This window comes from Zymoseptoria tritici, chromosome 1 (assembly GCF_000219625.1).
Source record: "Zymoseptoria tritici IPO323 chromosome 1, whole genome shotgun sequence".
NCBI lineage: Eukaryota > Fungi > Ascomycota > Dothideomycetes > Mycosphaerellales > Mycosphaerellaceae > Zymoseptoria > Zymoseptoria tritici.
The window spans coordinates 3,028,578-3,049,344 of record NC_018218.1 but is presented as its reverse complement, the minus strand read 5'-3'; the positions used below and the strand labels follow the sequence as shown (position 1 = coordinate 3,049,344).

General features: G+C 53.9%; 8 protein-coding genes across 8 annotated transcripts; 3 read left to right on the top strand and 5 right to left on the bottom strand.

The window, feature by feature from the left end:
- Positions 1 to 666: 666 nt before the first annotated feature.
- MYCGRDRAFT_66253 (uncharacterized protein) lies at positions 667 to 1,961 on the top strand (the record flags this gene model as incomplete). The annotated part of the gene is made up of 1 exon (XM_003857284.1): positions 667 to 1,961. One exon carries the CDS (start codon positions 693 to 695, stop codon positions 1,959 to 1,961), a length of 1,269 nt encoding a protein of 422 aa, XP_003857332.1.
- A 263-nt stretch (positions 1,962 to 2,224) lies between these two features.
- On the bottom strand, positions 2,225 to 3,304 carry MYCGRDRAFT_33116 (uncharacterized protein; the record flags this gene model as incomplete). The annotated part of the gene is made up of 2 exons (XM_003856286.1): positions 2,225 to 2,742; positions 2,803 to 3,304. 2 exons carry the CDS (start codon positions 3,302 to 3,304, stop codon positions 2,225 to 2,227), a joined length of 1,020 nt encoding a protein of 339 aa, XP_003856334.1.
- Positions 3,305 to 3,831: 527 nt separating this feature from the next.
- Positions 3,832 to 5,975, bottom strand: MgSCP1 (serine carboxypeptidase; the record flags this gene model as incomplete). The annotated part of the gene is made up of 6 exons (XM_003856285.1): positions 3,832 to 4,051; positions 4,108 to 4,892; positions 4,953 to 5,031; positions 5,145 to 5,632; positions 5,689 to 5,839; positions 5,897 to 5,975. The coding sequence occupies 5 exons, from the start codon at positions 5,797 to 5,799 to the stop codon at positions 3,832 to 3,834; spliced, it is 1,683 nt and encodes a 560-aa protein (XP_003856333.1).
- A 326-nt stretch (positions 5,976 to 6,301) lies between these two features.
- MYCGRDRAFT_66246 (uncharacterized protein) lies at positions 6,302 to 8,911 on the top strand (the record flags this gene model as incomplete). Its single annotated transcript, XM_003857285.1, has 2 exons — positions 6,302 to 6,986; positions 7,059 to 8,911. The coding sequence occupies 2 exons, from the start codon at positions 6,302 to 6,304 to the stop codon at positions 8,909 to 8,911; spliced, it is 2,538 nt and encodes an 845-aa protein (XP_003857333.1).
- A 1,812-nt stretch (positions 8,912 to 10,723) lies between these two features.
- MYCGRDRAFT_66245 (uncharacterized protein) lies at positions 10,724 to 12,086 on the bottom strand (the record flags this gene model as incomplete). The annotated part of the gene is made up of 3 exons (XM_003856284.1): positions 10,724 to 11,504; positions 11,559 to 11,691; positions 11,782 to 12,086. The coding sequence occupies 3 exons, from the start codon at positions 12,084 to 12,086 to the stop codon at positions 11,097 to 11,099; spliced, it is 846 nt and encodes a 281-aa protein (XP_003856332.1).
- Positions 12,087 to 12,603: 517 nt separating this feature from the next.
- MYCGRDRAFT_17787 (uncharacterized protein) lies at positions 12,604 to 13,152 on the bottom strand (the record flags this gene model as incomplete). Its single annotated transcript, XM_003856283.1, has 1 exon — positions 12,604 to 13,152. A coding segment is annotated over one exon (549 nt), but the record flags the coding sequence as incomplete, so codon positions are not given.
- Positions 13,153 to 14,348: 1,196 nt separating this feature from the next.
- On the top strand, positions 14,349 to 15,787 carry MYCGRDRAFT_102488 (uncharacterized protein; the record flags this gene model as incomplete). Its single annotated transcript, XM_003857286.1, has 1 exon — positions 14,349 to 15,787. The coding sequence occupies one exon, from the start codon at positions 14,431 to 14,433 to the stop codon at positions 15,016 to 15,018; it is 588 nt and encodes a 195-aa protein (XP_003857334.1).
- Positions 15,788 to 19,148: 3,361 nt separating this feature from the next.
- On the bottom strand, positions 19,149 to 20,540 carry MYCGRDRAFT_34825 (uncharacterized protein; the record flags this gene model as incomplete). Its single annotated transcript, XM_003856282.1, has 2 exons — positions 19,149 to 19,522; positions 19,601 to 20,540. The coding sequence occupies 2 exons, from the start codon at positions 20,538 to 20,540 to the stop codon at positions 19,149 to 19,151; spliced, it is 1,314 nt and encodes a 437-aa protein (XP_003856330.1).
- Positions 20,541 to 20,767: the final 227 nt, after the last annotated feature.

Below are 20,767 nucleotides of genomic sequence, written 5' to 3'. Positions count from 1 at the left end.
TTGCTGTATCATCCCATCCTCGTCAAGAAAACGCCATCCAATGCAACTCCTTCATATCTTTTCGTCTGCCCCTCTACCGTATTCCTCATGCCAAGTTAAAACCATAACTCGCCATACAACTTCGATATCGTCCAACAAAGTCCTTGCACGCCTCTTGTGGGTCCTTCGCATTCGAAAAGAGCATACATTCGTCGCGGGCGGCTTTCTCGTCTTTGCATACGCAGCATGGCTAGCGATATATCGTTAAAACCATCCATGCTCCAGTTGTGGTCGTGCAGTGATTCTTCCGCATACCTTGACTTTTGCCGCTGCTTCGCCTTTCGGCTTGAGGTCTGCGGCGGCATTGTTTGGCTGCATGGCCGCTGCGTTTTCGTTAGCGTTGTCTGTCGTCTGCTTTGGCGAATACGATCGCATACTGGATGTTATTGAGCTTGCTGCTTGTGCCGACATGGTGAATGGGTGTGGACTGTAGAAACGTGAATTGAAGATGCCGTGGCGATCAATTCATCATTCCATCCCGTCATTCATCACCAAACGTTTGTCAGCGCCGGCTGGTCCCGTCGTGCACCTGCATTAACCTGATACGGCTGGTCAATTTCTTTGAACCCCGCCTCTTTGTCTTTCTTTTGCTCCTTGTTGTGAAATCAACACTCGATCTCCCACCCACGCAACCACCTATTCCAACCTGCACCATGGCAAATGTGTTCAGCCTCAAGGGCCAGGCTCTCAAACTCGACACCGCCGCCGACCTCCAAAAACACGTCGGCCCTCTCGAGTCCAACGCCGACATTGCAGAAGTCCACCTTGAAGGCAACACCATCGGCGTAGAAGCCTCGCAAGCCCTCGCCAAAATCCTCGCAACCAAGAAGAACCTCCGGATCGCCAATCTCGCCGATCTCTTCACTGGACGCCTCCTCTCCGAAATCCCCGCCGCCCTCGATGCCCTCCTTACCGCCCTTCTTCAGTGCCCGAACCTCCACACCGTCAACCTGAACGACAATGCTTTCGGTCTGAATACCGTTGAGCCTCTCCGACCTTTCCTCAGCAAACACACCCCTCTCCAGCATCTCTACCTCAACAACAATGGTCTCGGCCCTGCAGCTGGCACACTCGTGGCACAAGCTCTGGAGCAACTAGCAGAATACAAAGCCGCAGCGAGGAAAGAAGGCAAAGAGGTGCCCGATCTCGAGACAGTGATATGCGGACGGAATCGCCTAGAAACGGGCAGTATGGCAGCGTGGGTGAAAGCCTACACGGCGAACAACAAGGTCAAGACGGTGAAGATGGTGCAGAATGGAATTCGACAAGAAGGAATCGCAACGCTGCTGCAGCATGGACTTTCCAACTGCGCCGTACTCGAGACCCTGGATCTGCAAGACAACACATTCACATCCCTCGCGGCTAAGACGCTCTCCACTGTGGTTCCCTCGTGGGCAGAGTTGAAAGAGCTGGCAGTCGGCGACTGCCTCCTCTCAGCACGGGGAGGACGCATGCTCGGCGAAGCACTGGCAAAAGCAGGGAACAAGAAGCTGGAGATTCTGCGATTGCAGTACAACGAAATCGACACGAAGGGTCTCAAAGCCATCTCGGACGCTGCGAATGCCGAGTCTGCGCTGCCGCGACTGCGGCGGGTGGAGCTGAACGGGAACAAATTCGCAGAGGAGGATGCGAGTATCGAGGCGTTGCAAAAGGTGCTGGAGAAGAGGAAAGACGAGCAGGCGGAGGAGTATCCTGGTGTGGATGAGGACGATGAGGATGCATGGGGGATAGATGAGCTGGACGAGTTGGACGACGACGATGATGACGAAGATGAGGAGGATGGCGAGGCTGACGAGTTGGAAGCTGAGGAGGAGCAGATCGTGAAGGATGCGGATGAGGCCGTGGCCGAGCCTGTGTCGGCGAAGACGGACAAGGATGTCGATGAGCTGGCGGATGTGCTGGGCAAGACGGAGATCAAATGAGCAAGCTCAGTTCACTGTGAGGAAGCGACAGCATTGGTGACTGTGCGAGAGAAGGATGCTCTGGAGACGTTGGCCGCTCGTTTTTTGATACCACTGCATGGCGGCGGAGGACGACAAGCATTGGCAATGCGACTTCAGAGGCTCAAAATCTGCAGCTCACGCTGAAATTTTGCATTAGGATAGAGGATACCCCCATCACTTAGAACAACATAAACGCTCTCGCTCAAAAGCACCCGCCCAAAAACCTCTGTTCTCCACTCGTTCTATCGCCCGAATCTAAACTCCGCCTTTGCATACTTGAACAGAGCCTTCAAGAAAATCTGATATCCAACTCCACCCACGTTATCCTGCGCATAGTAAATCTCCGTCAACCGCACCTGCCACGGCGGGTACCCCTGCAATACCACCCGTCCGCCAAACACAATGAGCAAGTCCGGCTCGCCCATTACGCTTTCCGATATCTCGGCATCGATCAGCTCGGCGGAGACATCTGCGGGGCGAAGCTTATTGCGTTGAGACATTTCCGCGAGGGTCTTCGTTAGGTCGACGAGAGTTTGGCGGCCGTCGGAGGCGTCGAGGAGGAGGATTGTGAGGTGGTGGGTTGAGGGCTCGTCGGCGGAGGAGGTCGGGTTGAGGTCTGGAGAGGTGGGAGGGCTATAGGAGGGGAGATTCGGGGAGCGGAGGGAGATGGTCGGTTTGGAGGGAGAGGAGGCGCCGTAGTAGGAGGTCAGGGTGCGGCTTATGCGGCGGTGGAGGTGTGGGAGGGAGGATTTGAGGATGCCTTTAGTGGGTGTGTTAGCCTGTGCCTGGAGGTTGCCTGTGGGGTGCGGATTGTCCTTACCTGTCCGCTCGTAGATGCTCAGCATCGGCACGCCTGCGCTTGCACTCCAAGCCGCCAACTCGCATGCGTCGTTCAACAGTGTCTCGAGTCCATCTTTCTTTCCTCCCTCTGGCTGCAGCTCCAATATCACACTCAGATGCTGCGGAACCTTGCTCAAGGACTTGACATCCCGTTTGATGAGCTCCGGGGTTCGATGGTGATAGTAGACGACCGCGAGTGCGCGATCGAGCAGGGCGTGGTATATCTGCCGTGACCGCACGTATATCGAGAAGAAGATATGGATGATGTTGAAGACCAGTACATGGAGGATATGGCGCATGGCCGGACGGACTCGTTGGCGGTGGTGGAATCGTGGGCCATCATTTCTCCGACTTGTCTTTGGTTTGTTGATCGGCTCTTTCGGTAGGTATTTGCTCAGCATCTGCTCCCTTTGTCGAGGTGAAAGTGCTTGTCCTTGAAGGGTGCCCTTTCTAAAAGCTTCCTCCTCGTGGACGGACACCATGGCTGCGGGTTTCTCGAGCTGTAGAGTGGCGGAGTTTTGTGTTAGTGCTGATGTTGCGGGAACGAGGAGCAGAAGTGAGAGACGAAGAGACGAACAGTGGAAGCCATTGTGGAAGATCCAGAGCTCTTCTTCAGCAGTGATTCTTGGAACCGACGTAATCCAGGTAAACTCTCAGCCACAACGGCGACAATCCTTCCAAGCCACGCAGCTTACGTGTGAGGCGGTGTGCTCCTTGCGATCTGTGTACAGCATGGATTCGTTACGCAAGTCGAGCGGGAACAGCGATTGTCCAAGAAGTGATATCGGCCAGAGGTCGCATGATTTAAGCAGACGACACATTCAAAAGTTGGAAGTGAGGTCCCGAGTCATGTGAAAGATCCACTATCTGCAAGGTAGGTACCTTATAACTACTACTCCAATCCACTACAAGCCATGCCGGCTTCGAACCACATCTACAAATCCGCCTTTGTGATCGGCCTACAATACAGTCAGAACGAAATGGAAAACTTACCACGCCCAGATCTAACTCACGATCCACCACTCTCACCCTCGCACCGCGCCTTCCATTCCGACATCCACTCCAGTACCGTTTCTACCTCACGAGCCTGTGCATCTTGGACAGCTCGTGGTGGGAAATCGGCCGTCGTCTCGTTGGGAAACACCCCGTTCTCATCCCAATGGTGAACGGCGGCCTCGATCTCGATGAACGGCTGCGAGACTGTGCTTGTGCGGTTCTTGGCTCCGTACCTGGTGCCTTTGGTTAGCTCTCATCGTCTCTCTCTCTCGTCGCTGGCAAGACTCACTTGAAGGCGTGTGGTGTGGCTGGTGTCCAGGGATCCCATTGCCCAGCAATGAACCCCAGCCGTGGGTATGCAATGTCGTACCCGCCATACTTGTTGACTCGCTCCACATCTGGTGGGCCCGTAATGTTGAACTGCTCACGACATTCCCTGGTGGCTCTCTCCAGAGTATCGAAGCGACTGATTATAGGCAGCTCGCCTTTAGGCACGTTGGCCGTGAAGAAAAAGCCCCACTCTGTGCAAGTCTGCCATTGCCATGTAAGGTAATCAGCGTTTGCGAGTGTAGTATCAATGGGTGTCGAATAGTGCGTGCCGTAGCATTCATCCTGGGTCACGCCCTCCGAGCATTGATTGGCGTCGGAATCCCACTTCAACCAGCCAATCATGTTCAGGATATTGTTTACGAACGTTGTGTTGGCTTGATAGCCTCCCTCGGAGATGAGACCTTCGATGGCAGTTCGTTTGCTTTCCGTTTCCGGATAGAGCACATCAGTAGTCGTGATGTTGGAGCAATACTCGAAGGTGTAATTGTAGCTCATTTCGGGGTCCCAATTGAGACTCTGCCAGTATTGAAGACCAGAGATCAAGGCTCCAGCAAAGTCGTCGTCGTAGGTGATGTTGGGGTAGCCGAATGCAGTCTTCAGCTCGAGAGAGAGCGAGCTGTCATTTTTGGAGATCAAGATGGTGTCTACGATGTCGAACACAGCTTTGTGAGTCGCTACGCAATCCTGAGGAGCGTACTCTGCGATCGGCTCCATGTACTCCCAGTAGTCGTAGATTGCTTTGGTCTGACACAGGGTCTAAGATCAGCCTATATCTACGGAATGAGCTTGGGTGGAGGCACTTACGACACCAGAGCTGGAGATTGCGCCCCAGAAGATATCAGGGTACTGTATTCGCAGAAAAGCACTAAACGCACCAGCGTACCTACAATGAATGGCAAAAGGGTCAGTCAAAGGTCGTATCGATTCCGTGACCAAGAGCTGGCAGAACAGGCTAAAGTCATGGCCACGTGGTTCTCAATGCTACACTTGACTTACGATCCACCATATGTGATCCATGCGGTAGTATTACTGGTCAGGTCGCCGAATTCTTCCAAGCCAGGAAACTGGATATGTTGAGCAAAGAAAGCAGCGTCTGCCAGAGCCTGCTCCGTCGTCAAGAACCGAAGACTCTCGTTCGTCAAGTTCGCGACGGGGAAAGAGGTGCCATAGTATCGATGCTCCAGAACCACTCCAATACCATGCGTAGCCGCTGCAACTTGCGCAACGATGCCTTTCTGCATGAACGGTAGCCTGGCCACGCTGTCGAACTCTCCGCTCTGCAACACGAAGACTGGGCCTCCAGGCTGATAGTGAGACGCATCGAACCAGTAGCGAAGTGGAAAGGATTCATCGGTGTGAGGCTCGTATCTGCTATCGTTGAAGAAGTGGTCGATGGGCACGGAAATGTTGTGTTCTTGATAGAGCAATGTCGGATCGGTATCCTCGCGACGAGACAAGTGAGAAGCTTGCTTGCGAGCCTCGATCTGTCCAAGTCAGCAAATCAGCAATTTGGCTTCAAGGATGCCTGCCGTTAGCTGACCTCGCGTCTGACTTTGCCGGGAGTCTTGTTCACGCCGAGGCTTGTTTGAATGGCGGTGGCCGACGAGGCGGCCAGCAGCGCGAGCGACAACAGTTTCGTCAGAGGCGCCATGAGGAGGAGGTTGTTGGAAAGAAGGAGAAAGATCTGATTTCTTTGAGATTAACTCAAGTCAGCATTAGACACTCTAGTATATCGCGTTTGAGCTAACAAGGTTGCTGGAAGGGCAAGGTCGTATGATAGTCTGTCAAGGGTAAGGCTGGAGCGGAACGACGGCCTTAATCAGGATCGCAGTGCAGTAGAGGAGCTGTTGTTCTGGTTCAGCAATGTTGCCGTCAGTCCTAGAAAGACGTTACGGGAGGGTACCTTAGGTAGTTCAATGGACAAAGTCTGAACGTCGTACAAAGTCGTAGCAATGCGGAAAGCTATATGGTCCGGCTGATCTTCGGCTACTGTTGAGCTCCCGCTTGAGCATACCTACGAGTGTTGCTGCTCGAGGACATTGCACATTCACGAGGCCTGTTGACAATGGACTGTGGTTGAGGCAGTGGATTGTGCCACTCTGTAACTCTTTACAACGCGCCTGGCCAGCGACGACGGCCCTCCGAGTCCCACTATGTCCACCCACCGCTCACAGGCCAGCATCCACACGCTGCGCAGCAGTCAGGTCTTCACGCTCGACACATTCAGCAGCAAGGACTTCATCGTCAAGGACTTTGTAGAATCTCTCTCCGACGCTGCACAGCCCGCTCGCCGATCCGCTCCAGCCTCCAGTGCGCAAGCAAGCCAGGCCTTCGATCCCAAACCTCTCATACGAACGTTCGAGCACGCTCTGAGTCGACTGAAGTCCCTCAGCGAGGATCTCCAAGAACGCGAGAACGAACTTAGTGCGAGTGTCCGTAGAGCGGAAGGACAGCACAATACCAATATCAAATCGCGCGAGCAAGAGCTGGAGCGAGCGATTGCGTCGTTTCGACAACTAGAGCGCACACTCGATGGAGATGGAGACGGAGATGATGGTGGAAATGCGGCGATGCGGATAGGTGAGAGGTTGGAAGAGTTGGATCGACAGAGGCAAAGGGCGCAGGATGCGAAGTTCATCCTGCAATGCTGGCTGGAAGTCAGTGAGCGTGGTGACTTGACAAGCTTGGATGATGTGCGCAGGGCGGGTGGAGGAGAAGGAAAGGTACGATGTGCACATATTGCCAGGCAGCTGTTGAAGATATCGCAACGGCTCGACGGCGACTTGGAGCCGCAGGGAGGTGCGACGCCAAAACTGAATGGACGGCAATCCATGAATGGTCTCAACGGCATCGACAACGATTCTCCTATTGAGGGCGGGCGAAGGACTGTCGACGGGCAGCGACCAAGAGAGATCATCGAGAAATTTCTTGAAATGTTGGAGAAGGATCTGTTGAAGTCATTCGACGAGTTCTACCGACGGCAAAACTTCGAGGGCATGCGAGAATGTGCGTCGGCACTGCAAGACTTTAGTGATGGCAATTCTGTCATATCGCTGTTTGTGAACCAGCATCAGTTCTTCATCGACCGCTCCCAACTGGTCACGGAGGAAGTGATTGTGGACAGTGAAACCTGGGAACGGCTGGCCGATCCCGACGCTGAACCGCCTGGAGTTGAGCCAAGTCTACAGTCGCTGGTGGACGAAGTGAAGGTTGTCATGCAAGAAGAGAGCTTCATCATCAAACGGGCATTCCCGTACTGCGAGGAAGTCCTCGCTCGATTTCTGCAGCGAGTCTTCCAGCAGTCGATACAACAGCGACTGGAGATGGTGCTGAACAAAGCAGACAGCATATCTTCGCTGGCATTCCTTCGGACGCTTCAGGCTTCAAAATCTTACATCTCTTCTCTCGTCGAGGACTTGAAGAATCACGGTCTGACGGAGCATCCTGAGCCTGTCTCTTCCGTGAGTGCAGCTGTGTTGGACCAACAACTGGATGAATTATTCGTGCCGTACTTTACGGGAACAAGCTACATTGAGCGAGAGAAGCGAAATCTCGCCGAACTCTTCGAGGGTATGCTTTTCAAGTTTGCTCTCTATCACTCGCGAAGACGGAAGGTTCACATTCAGAGCAACAGTTATCTGGGAGCGATTTCGGCTCGAAGTAAGGAATTCATCAGCAGTGCAAGAGAGGCGTATGTAGAACGACTGGACAACTCGGATCTGCAACCGGGTCAAAAAGCCACTCTCCTCCGAGTCGCCGGCTTGAGCCCTTCGAAGGATCAACCTACTGCGGTCGAGATCGATGTCACAGACGAGGATGGGCAATTGAGTCTTCCCTTTGCGAAACGCATGTTAAAGTGGCTCGCAGAAGGTGTCGGACGTGGGCTGGAGTTGGCGGGAGGCGGCAACGAGACTCCCAAAGAAGTGCGAGAGCTGCTCCATTTGCTTATCTCTAACATGGGGGAAATCTACCTTGAGACAGCACTGGACGCCGCAAATGACTTCGCCTCTGCAGCAGAAGCCAACAGCAAATCCGAGCCTGATCTCACCTTCATCACCGACCTCCGAACTTCCATCAGCATCCTCCACCTTATGCTGACGACCATCCAGCTCCTACTCCTACCCCTGGCATCTAGCAACCTCACCATCAAGCGCGATCTCGAGAAGCAGACCAGCACATTCACCGATCGCATGGAGAACAAGGTCGATTCCGTCCTGCAAAAGACGATCGATGCGGCACTAGCATGGACGTCTCGACTTCTCAGTGGTCAAAAGAAAACAGACTTCAAGCCGAAGGACGACGCTCAACTCCGTCTCGATCAGCTCCAGACTTCGACATGCGAGTCTATCTTCACCTTCCTCGAACGTTTGCACTCTCGCGCGAGTACTGCTCTATCTGGACGCGTTCTGGAGTCATTCTCCATGGAGCTGGCTGTTGGTCTCCGTACTCTACTCTTGCAACACTTCAAGTCGTATCAGGTCTCCCTGACCGGTGCCTTGGTTGTGTCAAAGGACATCACCAAGTACATCGAACTCCTGCGGTCTTGGGACCTGCCAAGCAGTTTCGATCCGAGCTTGGAGGTGTTGACGGAGATTGCGAATCTTTTCGTGATTGGCAGTGATGCGTTGAGGGATCGACTGAGGAACATTGGAACAGGTACGGGTGGGTTGCAGGGAGTTGAGAGGGCGGACCTGAGGCCGTATATCTTGAGAAGGGAGGACGCTGGTAGTGTGGGCGTGCAGGCTGTATTGAATGCACTATGAGTAGGGTAGGCTACTCTTCACAGACTTCGACGCATCAGCAGTTTGACCTGCGCATGAGAGGATGCCGCGATGTCTGCTGCATCTGTAGCAGAAGCTCCCTGACAGATCCTGCGTATTGAACGCGCAACGAAACTTGGTGGCTCAGCTGCCGCTTCTGATTGTCTTTTTGCTCACACTCCGAATATCGATTCTCGATCGTCGTGTCGTCCTAATATCGTTCCGCAGTCTTCTACGTTCACGACTCGCATGAGCTACATCATGATCAGCACAGACCGTATTGAAGCGCTTCATGCAGCGGTCCGTGCTTTGAATCCAGCCATCCTCGGATGGAAAGTGAACCTTCAACTCTCCGAAGACTACCCGTGAACAACCAGAACATGTTGTGAACTTACTGCGAGCGAACGATCCAAGTCAATGTAACGTCTGGGTCAATTGGAAAGTACAACCCCGCACGCCAGAGACCTTTGTTTTGGGATGTTCTTGCCGCCATCGTTGACCTGCGCCATTTCCCCATCAACCGATCGTCACATGATTGCCATTCACTTTTCCACATCACCTACACGGGACTTCTAGAGCAATCCTCGCTTGGAAAAACAACTATCTGGTTCGGACTTCCAATCAACATCCGACAACATGCCTGCTCGACCTCAACCGGGTTTCGAAGCAATCATGGCCGACATGGCAAACGCAACCGTCGATGCCACTCTTGCGCGAATCGAAGCCGCGATGGAGGAAATGGCACGCAGTACGGAGCGACACGATGGCTTTTCTTGAATCAAGCTGATCATGCAACAGACTACGAAACGCTGAAGACTCGCGTTAATAATATCGAGAGCACGACCCCGAGCTACAACAACCGACTCAGCCAAGTAGAGAAGGCCCTCCGGCCCTACGACGAGTACGCCCAAGAGTGTCAGAGCGCCATCGACAAGCTCAAGAGCTTAAGGGCTCATCTGGAAGCCGACCGATCCGAAGATACGAAGCGCAACAAGGCTCTCAACGCCAAGTTTGAAGCCATTGATCGAAAGTTTCAGGCTGTTGACCGCTCGTTCGACGGGATGCCTGCGATACGGGACGACCAGAACGACATCAACAATTCAGTGAAGTCGCTGCTTCTCCGCGTGCAGCAGCTGGAGAATCAAGCGTCACTCCGTTCCAGCGCCGCGACTCTGAAGTCTGCTTCCGCTCGAGATCTCGCCAAAGCGCTTCTGGACCGCCTGACCCTTGGAGACGCTCTAGACAGCGACACTGCGATCCGTCTATCACTTTCATTGGGCAAGAGTCCGCCCCTTTCTGCAGCAACCGACCGTCTGCAGTTCACGCCTCCTACGACAGATTTGGAGTCGGCCAGTCGCACAGAAGGAGACTCCAGCCCAAAGCGAGAGCCTCCTTCGTCTCGCAAGCGGGTCTGGAACCATACAGAGTCGATGGACTCTTCGATCTCATCTTCTGCGGAGGGTCTTGCCTCGGCTGCGAAGAGACGCCGCAGTCATCCTGCGAAGTCGGTGCCCAAGCTTGACATGAGGAGTTCCGCCGCAGCCACGATCCAGGGCGCGGTAGACGCAGCAAAAGAAAACGTGGAGTATGAGGCAGGAGAGGAGGCAGAGGAGGAGGAAGAAGATGAAGAAGAAGGTTCGGCCACTCCGCCGATTCGTCGCTCGGGACGTGAGCCCAGGCCCAGCAAGAAGCACGGCGAGTTTCTGACCTGGAAGCAAGTCAAAGATCGTCGCAAGATGGTCTGAGTCGTCGTCGTTGCGCATGGTCCGACCTACAGTCTTAGCATCAACAGAGTGCAGCTTGAGCGAGAGCGTTGGCAAGATACTTTGATTTGACAGGCGCAGCATACGAGCATTTTACGACATTACAAAACTGCAGGCGCCTCCATGTGAGGAGGCGAGATCAGATGCAAATAGTACTGGTGTTTAAGCTTGCAGTCTCGGTGCTCGTACGCCTGAGTCGGTGAGCGGCTCCACTAAGCGTCTCAATAACCTCCGGTCGGTGTCAGTTGTGGTGTGGGTCAACTTACGCAAGTGATACACTCCACTGGCGTGCCGATGAGTTAGCAGTCAGTACGCTGGATAAGACGTACGACTGACCTGTCAAAGTACCGCCGCTTTTCATGGGACCGACACTGAGACCAGCTTCGTGAGACATTGCACAAATCCCAGCGTATCTCGTTCCTCGCTCACATACTACTTCTCCCTCCATCGACGACCATATTCGTGCCGGAAACATAGCTCGAAAACCCGCTCGCGAGGAAACCTGCCACCCTAGCCACCTCGACCGGCAGACCAACCCTCTCTGATCCTTCCGTCTTCCCACTCCCACTCATCTCCGCGGCAGCGGACTTACTACCATCGTCGACGTCCCCAGCGGAAACACAATTGATCCTCACACCCGTGCCCTTCAGCACCGAGACACCGGCTTTGACGACTCCTAGCGCGGCATGCGAGGACATGGTCAGAGCTGGGCCATGGTTCGAACTTCCCCCATTGATGCTGGCTGTCGTGGTCACGACGATGATGCTGCCGTAGGGCTGTGGTTTAGGGCTTGCGTTGGGGTAGGACTTTTGAGGGGAGAGCTTCTGCATGGCCTTGGATTCGAAGCGTCAGAGCGAGGGACCGCTGGATGAATTGAGGAAACGTACAGGGGGAGCGTATTTCAACGCGAAGAATGCTGCCATGGAATTGGCTTCGAAGAGCTTGATCAGATCATTCGGCGTAGTTTCGGAAATGGAAGATGGACCGTGAAGGACGGAGGTGGCGACATAGATGTCCAGCCTGACCCATTCCAGAATCAGTTGAAGCCATTCCACTAGACTCATGGCAGATGTCCTTCCAAAGTCGACAGAAGCACTGGGCAGTTCTCACCTTCCCCAAGCATTCAGCGCATCGTCGATCAATCCCAATGTATCCTCCTCGCTAGCATTGCGAAACGGGTATCCAATGACCTTCGTATTCGGAAACTGCTCGTTCACTCCATCCGCCAGACTAGCAAAGTCATCTGACGGACTCGCAGAGCAAGCGTACACGCATGCGGCTCCATGAGCTGCGAGCTCGGCCACGATGGCTTTACCAATAGGCGAGGTGGCGCCTGTCACGATGCAGACGAAGCCGTAGAGCTTGCCATCGGAGCGGTACGGGGAAAGAGGATTGCTTTGATCTTGGTCGGCCATGGCAATTGAGGAGATGTGGTTGAGAAAAGGTGAGGTCTGATGCGGTCATAAGGGGATCCAGATCTACCTTGTGCGTGGTCGAGGAAGTAGCCTGTCCGACTACAGCTCTGTTACTGTAAGGTAATCATCAACGGCGGCTTCGTCAGAGGTGCAGCTCTTCCACGGAGAAGTACGAGCAGCCACTGATAAGGAGTTGCGAGGTCTTCCTGGCGGCTTATCTTCTTAGTCATCCGTACAGCAAGCTGGAGCCAGCTCAGCTCCTCTAGCCACTTAGAAAACTTTGAAGATGGCCGAGCGAAGACGGGAAGCACCTATTTGACTGCGTTTCCCAGCAAACTGTGATACAGCGTCGTCTTCTCGGCCAAACTCGAATGAGTAGCTTTCAGGCCCGCACCTCGTCGAGCGGCTGATCCAGCCTTTGCCACAAGACGCGCTCGGCTTTCAGCTCGTTATCATATCGATCAATCTTCTGCCGTAGCATTTCGTAGAATTCAGGCAGAAATACGCTGCCGCAGTGCGCCTTTGTGTACTCCCAATACTCGGGATACCAGCCAGCGCACTTCCAATTTATGATCGCAACCACTTTGGCGTCACGGACCAGGATATTCGGTCCACTGATATCTCCGTGTGTGAAGCAGATCTCATACTTGCGTTGGTGCACTTGCATGACCTCGTTGCCAAAGGAGCGTTGCGCATGCTCCATCCGGATGCCACCACGTACGCACCGATGGAACGTAGCCAAGTCGTCAAACGGTCCGAATAGCTTCAAAGAGCCTACGCGGAAGTCGTAACAAGGACCGCCGTCAGCCGACGAAATGCTTTTCGAGGGAGGAGGTTCCAGTTGTCGAAGCTGTGCTGTGAAACCGCTGATCTGATCAACGATGGCCTGTTTTTGTTCGTGCGAGTACCTCCGCCAGCAGACTTGAAGGGTATCGCATCCAGGGAAGTATTCCAGTTCAAGCGCCAGTTTGCCATGGTAGCTGTGCACTCGATAGAGTCGAGGGATGGGAATGGTTGTGTTTTCAGCGATGTAGCGAAGTCCTTCCAGCTCTGGCTCATCGCAATAGCGCTTGATCATTCGCTTCCGAGAGACTCGAGTTCCTCTAATATCAGAGTCGCCGAAAATCTTGCTCCCGAGCCAGAGTCGGAGTGCAAGCATGGCGGGTTGCTGACAGAGACGATGCTCGAATCGCGTCGATAAAGACAGATGTCTGCTATTGTTTGACCTGTGCCTCAGACAGCTCCTTCGTCAACGTAGCGTGGCCAGTTGTTCCTGGTCGTGAATACAATGTAGATTTCTGGCGGGGGTCGAAGCTGAGTCGAGGACAGAACTTCTCCTGGCTGATTGCCGTGAAGGAAAAAGAAGTAGCACTCTTCGCGATTTAGCCACTTAAAGCCGGCGTATACGCATACGCCGCGCTGCCAGCGGCAGTTCGACTGGGTCTTGAGAATATGTCAGCACATACTTTGGCATGATGGGCGGGTTCGACTGCAGTCTACCTTCTCTAACTCTTTCTTAGCCTCTTGGACTTCTGGACACGTATCCGTTCTGGAAGCAACGGCCTGGTGGGTCTCTAGCCTCTAGATCGGCCCAGATCCTATCTCCTGCTACCCGGCACTTCTCAGCCAAGCTCGACGTGACGCTGGGTGCCGCGGACTCGGACGTGGACATGCTAGCTGCGATTTGGCTCAGCGTGGTTCCACCCTACCTCGATGGACAGTGAGCAGAAGTGGTCGAGTCATGGAGCGATGTCGAATAGGATGCTTGCTCCCAAGACATGCAAGGTATTCGACAACCTGAATGTCCTGCTTAGTCACGAAGAACTGGACAGGACATATATGTGGAAGGTGTCTCGTAGCATACATGCGATAAAAGTCCGCCGCACATGTTGACTGGCTAAAGATGGAGATGACAAGGCGTTGCGTTGAAGAAACAACGGCGGCGAAGGCGTCAGATTCCACGACGGAACAAGTCCGAGCAGCGAGCGAAGGACTCACCACATCGCATCGCCGAAGTCGACTGGATACCGCTTTGCTTGGGCAGCGAAGATAGAACAGCCACTCGTCGAGGATTGCAGGAGTCGATGGATGTGTGATGTCAAAGTTGAAGAAGAGATGTTGTGGATCTCAGCGGACGGGACGGGAAGCTGGATGCCCCTCACCTCACTTTACGAAGTCGGCGGGGCAGAGGACATCAACTTGACCGACTCTTCTTCTTGACATTCTCCTTCATACACCAAATAGACCTTCCAGAGGTCTTTCAAAACCCAAGACTCTGCTATAAAGTTCAAGGCTCACCAACGATCCCAACGCTGCCACCGCTATCAGCACATCCACCGCCAGCATGGCCGAAGTTTCAGCACCCTCAGCGAACCTCCTCCCAGCCAAAGAAGTCATCTACTGCGGCGTCTGCACTCTCCCACCGGGCTACTGCGAGTTCGGCGGTACCACAAAGAAGTGTGCCGACTGGCTCGAAGAAAACCACCCAGATCTCCACCGCCAAATATACTCCGACGAAGCCCTCTCCGCCAACCTCAGCACGCTCTCCGTCGACGCCCAAAAACGCGCAGAAAAGGACGCCCAGAAGAAAGCCGCCAAAGCGGAGGCACAAGAAGTGCGAGAGACGGAGCGGAAAGCGGCGAGTAAAATTATTATCAAGCGGGTGGAGCGGAACAAGAGGAAATATGTGACGGAGATCAATGGACTGGAAGCGTTCGGATTGGACCTGAAGAAGACGGCCAAGGAGTTTGGCAAGAAGTTCGCCACGGGCAGTTCGGTGACCAAGACTGCGGCGGGAGGAGAGGAGATCACGGTGCAGGGCGATGTGAGCGATGATGTGCTCGACTGGTTGCTGGAGAATCACAAAGATGTGCCGGAGAAGAACATTGAGCAGGTTGAGGATAAGAAGAAGAAGACGCCGACTGCTGTATAGATCAGTCGGACAGGTCGTTTGATTGGGTCATGTTGACTGCATAAGTTAGGCGAGCGCGGAGTCTGGAGTAGAGACGGCATAGACCGCAGCATTTGCATGAATGGTAGATGGTTTGGGACGAAGGAGTAGCGAATTACCAGCTCGCAATTGAGCCAGCTTGATCAAGAAAATTGAAAGGCTACCCAAGACATCCAAAGCTCCTACGCTCAAGCTGTTTCCAAACAGCGCCTCATCATGCGTCAAACGCTCAAAACGTGGTCTCCCAACAGAAAAGGTCAAAAACTCCGAGTCCACCGAAACGACTGCCGCGCCCGCCTCTTCTCATTTCCAAGCACGAATGAACTGCCCTGCAAAGACCATACCATATCCTCGGCTTCCTTCTCAACTTTCATTTCCCCTCATGCATCGCCTTAATCCTGCTCAGAAAACTCCTAGGATACTGCGCCGCCTCCTCGGGACTTGGGACACCTCGCTCGGGATCTCTGCACCGATCCAGCACCTTGTTAATGATCTGGCCGAGCAGATCCTCGCTGATCAAAATGCTGCTCGCGCCCGGTCCCTCGGGGTTCAGATACGCATCCGAGTCCGAAAGCATTTGCTTGATCGTTGCTCGCTTCTCTGGGTCGCGGTTCAGGCATTTTCGAAGAGTGCCGATCAACGAAGAGGGTATGGTCACGTCGCCGACTCCTTTTTCGGGAAATTCGATAATGTGCTTTGGATTTGTAATGGCCATGATTCGTGAAATTTGGTTACCAATGTGCGCAAACGGCGGCCTGCCGTAGGCCATTTGATATAGGATGCATCCCAGACTCCAGACGTCGGAGGCTTTCCCAATGCGCATGTCCTTTTTGATGGGTCTGCCGGCCTCATCTTTGCCTGATTGCGATGCATTCGTATCGGTGATGCTCTCCGGTGACATGTAGTTGGGTGTTCCGACGTGAGATTCGCGATGAACGTTGCAAGTGTTGTCCGTGTCGATTGCGTTTGCGATACCGAAGTCAATCAATTTGAGACGGCCTGCCACAAGGAGGAAGTTGGCCGGCTTGAGATCCGAGTGGACAATGTCGTATTCGTGGACAGCTTCGACACATTCCAGCATTTCCTTCCAGTGGTAGCGCGTGAAAGCGCTGTCAAAACGGGCATCCACACAGTTGAGACGAAGCGTCAAGATGCGATTGAGATCCGTGTCTCCCTTCTCCATCAACACGGCCAGCTCCTGCTTCTCATCGTTGAGCTCCCAGTCGATCAGTCTTACCACGCGTTCTACTTTTTCGAGTTGCTTCAGCAGATCGATCTCGCCCTTGTAGCCTCGCACAGCATGATCATCACAATCGTCGAGCTTGACTCGCTTCAAAGCGTACGTCTTGTAGTTCTCAGCCATAACGCAGAAGACATCGCTGGAGCCTCCTTTCCCGATCTTGCCCATCGCGGTGAATATTTTGCCATTCACCACCATGTGAGTACGCTTCTTCCGAGTCTTGGTGGTAGCGGCGCCCGCGACTGATGTTGCAGTTTCCAGGATGCTCATTTTGGGTGGCGGCGCAGGCGCGGCTCGGTGTGGTGTGTTGCCGCTCATCGTGGTCAACGGTTTTCTCTGCTCCTTGTGTGATGTGGGTACCGGCGTTTCGTCCACTAATCTGGCTTTCGGCTTCTCATCGTCCGACATCACCGACATTGTAGGCTTACCAAGATATCTGAACTCCTGGTCCTTGTTGCGCCGAAAGGTAGGAGGTGGGATATTCTCCTGGTCCTCAGCTGGTGCTGTATCGACTTTTGCTGCCGCATATCGATACACGGGCCGACTTGCCAGAGCCGGTCGAACTGGCTCCGCAGTCGGCTTTGCTTGCGCTGACTCGACACTAGGTCGTATGTGTTGTGGCTCTGAAGGTGCAGCATGCTGTATCTCGGCTCTGCTGATCTGTCTCCTGACCTGTGGCCTCTCAACACTTGCCTGTCGACTCGCTGGCCGGGATGGCGGCCTAGGATCCTGGCCGGATTGAGCTCTGGGGAAGTATGAGTTCGCTTGACGTGATGACGGCCGAGAAGCATATGCAGCACGATCTTGCTGGGCGAAATCATGTACAGACACGGGATCGACAGATGTTGCCCGCGTATTGACACTTCCGCTGCGGCTCCTCCGACCATCTGTCTGCGAGAAGCTCCTGTCCTGATGGTCGTAACTCGAGGCACTCGGTTGTGAAGAAGAGCCGGCGGGTGCATCATCAATGGGTGAGACATTCTCATCGCTGTCTCTTCTTCGAAATCCTCGTCTCACTGGACCACTTTTGAGAAAAGATCCAGTTCCGATGGGTGCGCGCTTGATCCTTGTTGAACCTGGCGGAGGCGCCGCCTCGGCCGAAGCATTACGTGAACGTCCAACGGTGGAGGTTCCATATCTTGATGTCGTTTCTGGTGGATGCTGTGCGGATATGCTACGATTCAGATCGGTTGCATAAGTCTTTCTTTCGTTCGTGTCCGTGATGGCTTGGGCGGCATTACGAGATCCGGGACGGCTGATAGAATATACAAGATGAGCGGGTTCGTCCTGCGAAGCGTTACTCCCAGCTCTGGATCGAGGCATGCGAATATGTCGCGTTGCCATGGCAGGCGTCACAATCTCGATTTTGTTGTTGACTTCCGGAGTCGGCTCTCTTCTCGTCCCATGACGTTGCTGATACGGTCCAGCTATACTGATAGAGCGCTTCGCGGAGCCTGTTCCGCTCGCACCAAGATGTACAATGCGTGGTGGTGTATGTCCTCTTTCGATGGGTTCGACGCTGACAGGCGCTGCCGGCGAGCTCCGTCGAGAGATTTTGAGACCTGGAACCCTGCTCGGTGTGTCCAACCCAGCTTTTCCAGCACTGGCCGATCGATTATATCGCGGTGCTTCCACAGCATGATCACGCCTGACCGCGGGCGAGTTCCCACTGGCGTCTGCGAGGAGGGCTTGTGTGACCTTGGAGAACATAATCGGCGGTGGCGGCTCATTGTCGGAGTCGCTGTCGTCGGCGACATTCGTTCGTTGTGCGTCGGCGGGATAACCATACGAAGCGCCAAAGGTAGATATGGGAGAATTTCTTCGGATTTGCGGACGGATCGGATGGGCGACGGCTGCCATGATGCGTTTGACGGTGCGGCTGACGCAGGCCTTCTTTCCAGTCGGCGAGGTATACTGATGGGGTGCTATTCCAAAAGGTCCAAGATGTTCGTCGATCGTCAGTGAATGTTGGTGATTGTGGCTGCTGCTGTGATGGTGTGTCTGTATCGTTGGCTTCTGCGGTCGATCTCTGCCATGTCGTAGCTCTAAGGATGCTGGGATATTACGCGTGCGGTGCGGCGACAAAATCACTACATACGCGACACTACCAGCAAAGTCCTTCCTGGTCAAGTTATTAGTAGTGAGTAGTATTCGTTGTGGTAGTGGAACGAATGAGATGAGGTCCGAATAAGTGTGAAGTGAGGTCTCCGCGTCTTGAAGCCGCGATCTGCATTTCGTCTCCACGGGCAACGAACCACAACAGAGTCTCAAAGTTTCTCTTTGGACGACATGTATCTCAGTGTTTGACGAGATCTGGCAGTGAGAACAGAATGGGAGAGTATCCAAAGACGCCAGAGCCACGAAAGATCGTGTCTCGGAGCATTCTTGATTAGAGGACCAACAACAACTCTCAGGACCAAATCTAGATAAGTTTCCTGTAGAACTAGCTCGATGACTGCTCGTGCTGCTCATACAGTTGCCCTGATTGCCGACTGTTCCACTTGAATGATGCATCTCTATCACATGGCTGCGGAAGAATGCCAGGACGCTGCAGATGAAGATCTCGAGTGACCCTCAATCTCCACTGGCCTCCCATATCCAATACAAGCCACGGCCAAGGCCAGCGTGCGATTATCCTCCCCTTCTTACCTCCGTGCTTCCGCTCAAACTGGACCATCCAAGCCAACCGAGCGATATCTGTACGGTGGAGGTTGCGCGGGAAATTGGGGATATGTGTGTTGGGACCGTCGCTCTCAAGGTCTTGTCGGCAATATGTCTCTACGCTGTCGTGTGATATGCACCGCACGAGGTGGTCCTGATTGGTTTGGTTGAAGTGTTGCAGTCTGAGCGGAAGGATGGAGGTACTACCTGGTCATTGAGCCTCCATCTCCTGTCGTCCCATGACATGTAGCTTGCTCAGAAAAGGATCCTCGTCGATATACGCTCCCCTGAGCCATCTCTCCTTCCCAACATCGCCAACCTTGAACGCACTACGCGCATGCAACACTCTCCTGTTGTCAAAGATGACACACTCGCCCGGCTTCATCAATCGCTCGTAGATTCCTTTTGGACGATGTATGAGCTGATTGAATTTCCTCGCAGCCTCGTGCCATCCGTTGTACCTATGACTGAGAAGCTGGGGTGCAGACGCTGGGATACCTGGTGAGAAGCCTCGCAGCCTCGGCGGCGCCTGAAATGGCGGTGACCATGCCACAGAGGCCACAAAGTCCATGGGCTCAAGAAGTGCTGCCTTGGTTTTGGTTCCATCGTTAGGGACGCCCGGATCCCGTTGTAATGCTTCATACGTGGGCCACGTTCGCCTACCTCGTTGTAACGGGCGCTGCTCGATGACTGGTCGACGCCGGTGATAGTATTGAGAGCCGGGGTGATCGTAATGGTAGTCAATGTGGACCTTTGAAAGCGTCGCCATCGAATCGAGGTCAGTTCGTGCGAGATCCTCCACGGCCTTGAAACTGTCAGTGAAAAGGCTGGCTCCTCCGGCAGAAGAAGATCTGATGCAATGAAGGAGCTGCAAATGAGGTGGCTGCTTCATATACATCAGATCCATGTGAAAGCCAAGATTCTGCGCCGTGTATGCCACATTCTTCGCATCGGGAACGGAGCGAACGTCCCAGGTTCGGCCATAGAATGTGGTCTTCAGAGGTCCGATACGCTCGGCCAGCTGCTCAACCGATGTCTCGTCGTCTGGAACACCACTAACGAACATCAATCCATGTGTATGGAGCTGCCTCAATGCCTTGAGTAATGCTTTGTCGTCGTTCATATAAGTGTCGAAGCTGAAGTCGCTGGTCTCTTGGTCGAACGTCTCTGCTGTCCAGTACTGTCTTGTTGGTAACTCTGGCGCTGCCCGGTCAAGCATTCCCGTTCGCAAGAGTCTTTCCAGGGCCTCAATAGGAATGGATGATACATGGTCGTTGCCATAGCCTGGTGCATCGACGCTCCATCGGAATCTGAAGTGGCCATTTTTCACGTACGTCTCGGAGACTTGAATGTCGGCTGGTATGTCAGCGGAGTAGAAGAGCTTTTGCCGGGTAGACTGATCAATGCAAAGAGGACACGAGCAAAGATCTCGAAGGAGGATTGGATTGAACGGATGCTCCTGTCCGTCGATGGTCAATGGAATGCTGGTGCCCAGATTGAGGCGCAGAGATGCAGGACGAAATATTGCCGGGCCAAGCGGATTGTGCTTTGGTGGTGGCCGTTGATTCGATCCTTCTTGGACAACCAATGTTTCGTGAAGCATCCGGCGAATCTCAGGACTTGACTCGGGCCATTGAGCTTGCTGATGTCTCGCGAATGCGCCAACCGCCCGGCTCTGAGCAGACTGTTGGCGCCGCAGATGCCCACCGAACCGCAGGGCGAGTCTTGGAGCCATGATCGGTGTATAGCGGACCACGGGCCGATCGAGCTGACCAGCAAAGAAAGATTGTACGAAGCCAATGGCAAGTAGTACAGTAGCAGTGCCTTGGA